At 37.8% G+C, this 6,431-nt stretch overlaps 1 protein-coding gene across 1 annotated transcript in view; it reads left to right on the top strand.

Annotated features, from left to right (window-relative positions):
* LOC108802283 (gephyrin-like) overlaps positions 1–6,431 on the top strand; it is a gene marked incomplete at its 3' end in the record, with an annotated part of 93,832 nt that overhangs the window by 16,805 nt on the left and 70,596 nt on the right. The window contains exon 2 of the mRNA XM_018574150.1: positions 1,093–1,227. Within this exon, the coding sequence (XP_018429652.1) occupies positions 1,093–1,227 (135 nt within the window). The remainder of the gene's footprint in view (positions 1–1,092; positions 1,228–6,431) is intronic.

Here is a 6,431-nt window from a genome sequence, read left to right as displayed (position 1 = left end):
CCCCCCCCTCCCCAACAGGAACAAGGACAGAGCCCCCAGGCATGACCATCTTGGGTACCATGCCCTGGGGCCAGCTGCCCCCTAACCTCCCAATGGTTTACCCACCCATAGATCATATTACAAAAGCATACATGTTATTAACAATATACACTGTACATAGACATTTTATCTTTCTGTATCTTATATAGCATTTACAAAGTCTGTATGGACAAAACCAAAAAATTGCAGAGTGAGCCACATTAGCAATAAAAATAACTAATGCAGCAGTGTTTTTTGAGTCAAATATGTTTTACTTTGTGGATGTTATTTGAAGGAAATTCCTTGCAGCTTACTTCTAATGGCATCTTGATACAACAAAGTGTGTTGTGTGACATTCAGTGACTTGCAAGGCTTGTACATCTAGTCACTTTTCTTAGGAACATTTCATCTAGTTCTTCAAGCCAGTGAACCTAATGCCCGATACCAACATTTGTATCTTGTCTTGTTTACATTTTCTTGTATTCTCTTGGAATATTTGCGTAACTTCAAACCCTCTTACCGCATGTCTGGAGAAAATAGACTAGATATGTTGTTAGCCATGCAGCTCTGTATTTCACTAGACATTTTTTATTTTTAACCCATTTGGCCATATGAAAATATGCTTTGTGAATCAGCCAGGTACAATCACTTCCATTGTAAAGGTGAAAACTCTCATTTACATGGATGAGCATTACGGTTTTGATAACATTTATCACTTAACAATTTACCAGCGCAGGGTATTTTTGCATATATCTTTTGATACTTTGTTAGCACTGCCGTGGTAACACAACCATCTTAGATTAAGTTTTACGACCATAGCGCGGATTATGTATTGGGGTTGGGAAAGTATGACATCCATCATTTGGCTTTGTAATGTCCACAGAGGCTAAGTGGAGCAGGTTTTTTCTGGTTGGTTATCCTTTTACTTGTGCAAAAGTTTGAATTATATTTTATTACTAAACATTAGTTTCATGAAACGTTGTAGAGTAATGTTTTAACAGTCATTGCACTTGTAGAGCACTGCATAATTTTTTCATATTTCAAAGTTTATAATTATTCATTTTAAACTTTTAGATTCCTGATTCCATCATCTCTCGTGGAGTGCAAGTACTTCCACGAGACACTGCATCACTCAGTACCACTCCTTCTGAATCACCAAGGGCGCAGGCTACATCAAGACTTTCCACTGCATCCTGCCCAACACCAAAAGTAAGTGGCCCCCAATTTATATTTCTGTTTGCAGTTATTCCATGCAGATGTGTAAATGACTAGTTTCAAAGGGCTTTTTTTCTATAGCATGCATGTATGTCTTGACTGAAAACTCTGGAACTGCTGAGCAAGCACTAACTTAATGTGCATTAAAGTAGTGCATCCAAATGAATCACAATTTGTTTTTAAACTACATGATTTATAAAGTGATCAGTGCATATGAATGATTCTGATCTGCAGATGATTCCTTTCTAAGTCCTGTTGCTAATCTTGGATTGCAGTGGTCACTGTTCAGAACTGATGCTTCTATTAATATGGTCAGCCCTCCGAAAATATTTAATTTGCTAGATTCTGATATGTCTCAAGGCATCTTAGCAGTAAGGTCTCCCCACCATAATTCCTGTTTTTATTTCAGGATGCCATGGTGTCTCACTGCTGAGATTGTTCCTACCTACCATGTTACATTCTCCACAGTATAAAATATTTTAAATATATAGCAGGAAAAGGGGGACCCCTTCATATATGCTGTGGTGTGCAGAACTAAGAACTCAAGCATATGTAGAGTATCACCAGGACCCTGAGAGCCACAATAACATTTAAGGTGATTTAAAGTGAATGTGAGGATAGAAATAATAGAGCTGATGTAGCTAATTTTCCTTTCAAGGCGCAGGTTTCTTGGTTATCAGCCTGATCCTGGCTTCACTATGTAGTGAGTCACTAAGCGGGCACATGCATGTTACAGTGAAATCTGAAACTGGATGAAAATCTGAGCTGTGTACTTGTTCAGGTCAGTGGTGAAGTGGTCAGTGAAGATGATCAGGATGTCAGATTTGAAGCTATGATCTTCATCAGTGGTAGCTTACACATTTCTATCCTCATAGACTCCATTTTACTCTCCAGCATTTATCAAATGCTGCAACATTTGATTTTGGTGTACTGATTCTTTAAAATATGTGCCTGTACAAAATTAATTTTAAAAAAAATATGCGGCGCATCTCTGCAATACGTTCATATTTCCCCATGTTTTATGCCTTTAATACACTGCAAGTACCAAAAATTGGCTGTTGATCTTATCAGAAAACCAGTGAAATCCTAACTTCCTGTGCACTATGCCTCTGTTGCACTTAAAGGGTAAGTTCACTTTCTCACAAATTGTAAAAAAAGTTAAGTGCCACTAAACTTGGGTGTTAAATCTTACAAATGCATTCATGTACCTAAACTATAGACAAAATTGTAGCTTATCTGTGTATCAGTGGGCTGTAGATCCTCAAATCATCTCTGAATTTGTGCTGACACTATCCTTCCTTCTGGAGGGTGACTACTTGTGTTCCCCATGGTCCTTGTGTGTGTGTCGTAAAGTAGTCACCACTCCAAGCTTTCTCCCGTGTTTGACTTCATCTCACATTTAGTTACTAATTTGTATTGAGATTGTAGTCTGTCATTGGAGTGAGCTTTACAACACACACACAGGGACCATGGGGTACCAAAGTAGCCACTCTCGAGACGGAAGGACAGTGTCAGCACAAATTCAGAGATGGTTTGAGGATCTACAGTCAAGTGATACACAAATAAGCTACATTTTTGTTAATAGTTAAGATACTTGGATTCATTTTAAGATGTAACTCCTGAGTTTAGTGTCACTTTAACTTACCCACAGCACCCCGCCTCTCCCCTGGCCCCCACTGGACCTACATGCCTGAAGTTCCCTGCCAGCCAATGCAGTGCTCCATACACCATACAATGGACTTCCCTGTCCTGCATTATGGAATTCTCATAATGTTTGCAAGTGATGAGCACTTATTGGTGAACGTTACCCTTTAAATCCCAAAGCAGTGTTATCACTCCTTTTCTTTAGTCCAGAAAAAGAGGACTGGGCAGGTTAGGATTTCATTGCAGTGTTGTAAGCCCAAACAGGAGGGATACATTGGATTTCTGGCAGATGAGTGGGTATTTTTTATTTTTAATAAATACATAAATGCTGTACTTGCAGCATTTAGGGAAGTGTGCTTGTATTGCAGCAGCGATGTAATTTCATAGTATATAGTCTCAGTGGTAGCCACCACATTCTATGTGTAAGGTAAATGCTTGGGTAAATCCCTTAATTTACAAAAATATCCATACAAATCCAAAGTAGCTATAAAGGCACTCAAGGGGCCTGCAGTGGAGCTCAGTCTTGGGGGGAAAAAACAGCTCCATTGACCGTTGACCAGAAAATTCTGATGCTTTGACTTATGTCCGCTGCAAGACTCGTGTATGTGTATATACTATATAATTACATAAATAAAATACAATTTTTAAGTTAAAAAAAAAGTGAAAAGTGTAAAAAAAAAAATGTGTAAAAAATAAATAAAATAAGGGATAAATTAATGTATTTATTGCATTTTTTTAAGCTGTGCTGGTGTTGTAAAAAAAATACTACAAATCAAAACTGGGAAAAAAGTGTTTTTGTTAACGTTTTTTTTCTCTTGTTTTATATTTTATTTGTCCTAAGTGAGGCGTTAGACACACATATGATATAAATATGTAGCCCTATCTGTCCTCTAAAAAACAATATATAATATGTGTGGGTGCACTGTGGAAGAATCACACAGCAAAAATGTCAAAAGTGTGTCAGTCATTTACGAACAGAAACTAAAAACAAGCTCAGTCATGAAGGGGTTAAAGACTGGACTGTGAGCCGAAAGTCTGGGTCTGAACGTGCCAATTGAGGCCGTCAGCGACTTGTCAATGTTAGGGCAGAACGGAGAGTGGCAAGACTGGTACAAGACAACAGAAGGGCAACAGTGCAGTGTCAGATTCCTCGCATCACCTTTCAACATCTCGTGGCGGCCCAACGAAGAACTGATGGAGTGGTCATAATAATCTGGCCACTCAGTGTGTGTGTGTGTGTATATATATATATATATATATCCTAATCCACTGCTGTAAATATTTTTCTTGTGAACCATCATAGATTTTGTGTGTGCCAGTGAGTATTTTGTGAATTGTCAACCATGTTCTGCTGTTTTTAATTACCTCCTAACAATGGCAGTATATGGCCTACTATAGAAAGTTTTAATGCCTACCACAGGGGCTAGATTATTGCTTTGTCTGTTGTTGTTTTAACTTCACAACTATTCCTGTTTGTAGGTGTGAACTATGGCAAGTAAATTGTATGCCTTAAAATGCCCAGTATAAACAATTTCCAATTTTACTTCGGTCATATCTATATTTTCACCTTGCAAAAATCTAGCAGCATTAGTTAACATTTTTGCAAACCATTTTCTAAAGCCCAAATTAAGTTTTCTTGTAAGTATTCCTTTGTTTATTTTCAGTTTTGAAAGTGAAGCCTCTAGTCCTTCTCTGTAGAAATGCCAAATCCAACTAGCGCTATAATTTTAGAGGGATTATGTTAAATCCCCCCAAAAAAAAAGCCATTAATTTCTATGGCCATGTTCACATCTGCTTGTAGCAAAACGCCCATCGTTGAAGAAAGTACATGAGCTTCTTTTTGGCAGATTGTGCGCTTTTTGGCCCCTTACACTTAGATGGAAATGTTCAAAAACATGGGTTTGCATTTTTGCACATTTTAATGCACATTTTACACGCATTTGTCCATTCACATCAATGTGTTACGGTCTGCTCGCAAAAATGCACAACTTTATGTGGTTTCCACTTATAAAAATGTGCATAAACATGCTACACAAAACGTGCTGAAAACGCACATATTCTATGTCGCTCAGGTGTGAATCAGGGCTTAAATGGCAACCAGTAATTAGAAAATGGCAGCTGAAATCTGGTTGTTGTAAACAGCACTTTTTACATTTTTTCTCTTTGTTTTCATAAATCAGCTTAGTTGCTGATGGGTATGGAAGAGCACACAGAAACCACAAACCCCTGTACTGTAGTGGCCAAATCAAGCAAATCTCAGCTATTGCATGTTGGCTATTTCAGATAGTTTCTACGTTAATAGAAATGAAAACAAAAACCAAGAGAGCGCCTTCTCCCGTGCATTATTATTTATTGTAAATAAATACGAAACAATAAAAACAAAGGTAAGGTGCAGGCAGCGTCTGAACAAAGGTAATACAACTATTTACATCACAGTCAAACGTGTTCAGTTAGTGGAGCCTTGGATGACAGAGCAACCAGCGTGTCTTTGCCGGTCTCATCTCACCCTCCAACAGCCTTGCAGATAGTCATTCTGTGACTCCTTTGTTCAGACACTGCCTGCACCTCACCTTTGTGAGTAGGTTTTTATTGTTTTGTATTTATTTACAATAAATGATAATGCACAGGAATAGGTGCTCTCTTGGTTTTTGTTTACAGATGATGTGATAGTCTCCCTGACTGTCAAGGAGCAGCCTCACTGTGAGGTGTACTACTATTATCATTATTATATATGCTGGATTCCGTGTCAAGATCCTTAGGCGCTGGTCTGATCTGTGTCGTTCGCATTAATAACAACGACTTTGATGTGTAGACATACCTCAGGTGTATTATTATGAGTTTTAAAAGGGAAAGTTAAATGGTTAGTATATTTCTAATTTTGCAGATTATTCATGGTATCATGTCCACATAACAGGGAAGATAATCTATACGGTATATTTAACCATTGAATAATAAGTATATTAAGCTATATTGTCTTGCGGATGTAAATCCTGCCTTGTTTTCGCCATACTCTGCTGTAGCTTATGGGTTACTCAGAAAAGCAAAGTTGTCCTAGCATGTATGCGCTATCAACCAGAATTGATCGGCACTCTTCCCTTCGAGCCATGTAAGGCCTTGTTTGGATCAGACTGATTACCCTGTGGGAAGCCTTGATATAATTTCTTTGTAGGCTTTTAAAGTAATCAAATGTTTTTTTCCTGATGAATTAGACAGAATACAAATATAGAAGTGATTGACCTTGAGCAATTTATTTTGTCTTCAATTCTTTTTTCTTCTGTATATGGACAGCATGTAATGCAATTCATCATTTAGAAATATAACAATGGAATATTTACATAGCAACTAAAAAAAAATATATATATAGACATGGACATGTTTTCTACTGTTTACAGTAATACAGTAAGACTGCATTCACACCGAAAGCAGAGCCAAAAACACGAGTCAATGGAAGTACATTGACTTGAATTAGCACAGTGCGTTGATACCAGCTGCATTGCATCATGTTGCTTTTTTTGGGGGGGGGGGGGGTTTTTATTTTTTAACCACAGGTCATT

The sequence above is a fragment of the Nanorana parkeri genome, unplaced genomic scaffold, assembly GCF_000935625.1.
Source record: "Nanorana parkeri isolate BGI_ZX_2015 unplaced genomic scaffold, ASM93562v1 scaffold2770, whole genome shotgun sequence".
Taxonomy (NCBI): Eukaryota; Metazoa; Chordata; class Amphibia; order Anura; family Dicroglossidae; genus Nanorana; species Nanorana parkeri.
Note: the sequence above shows the minus strand (reverse complement) of the source record. Positions and strands in the feature narration are given on the sequence as shown.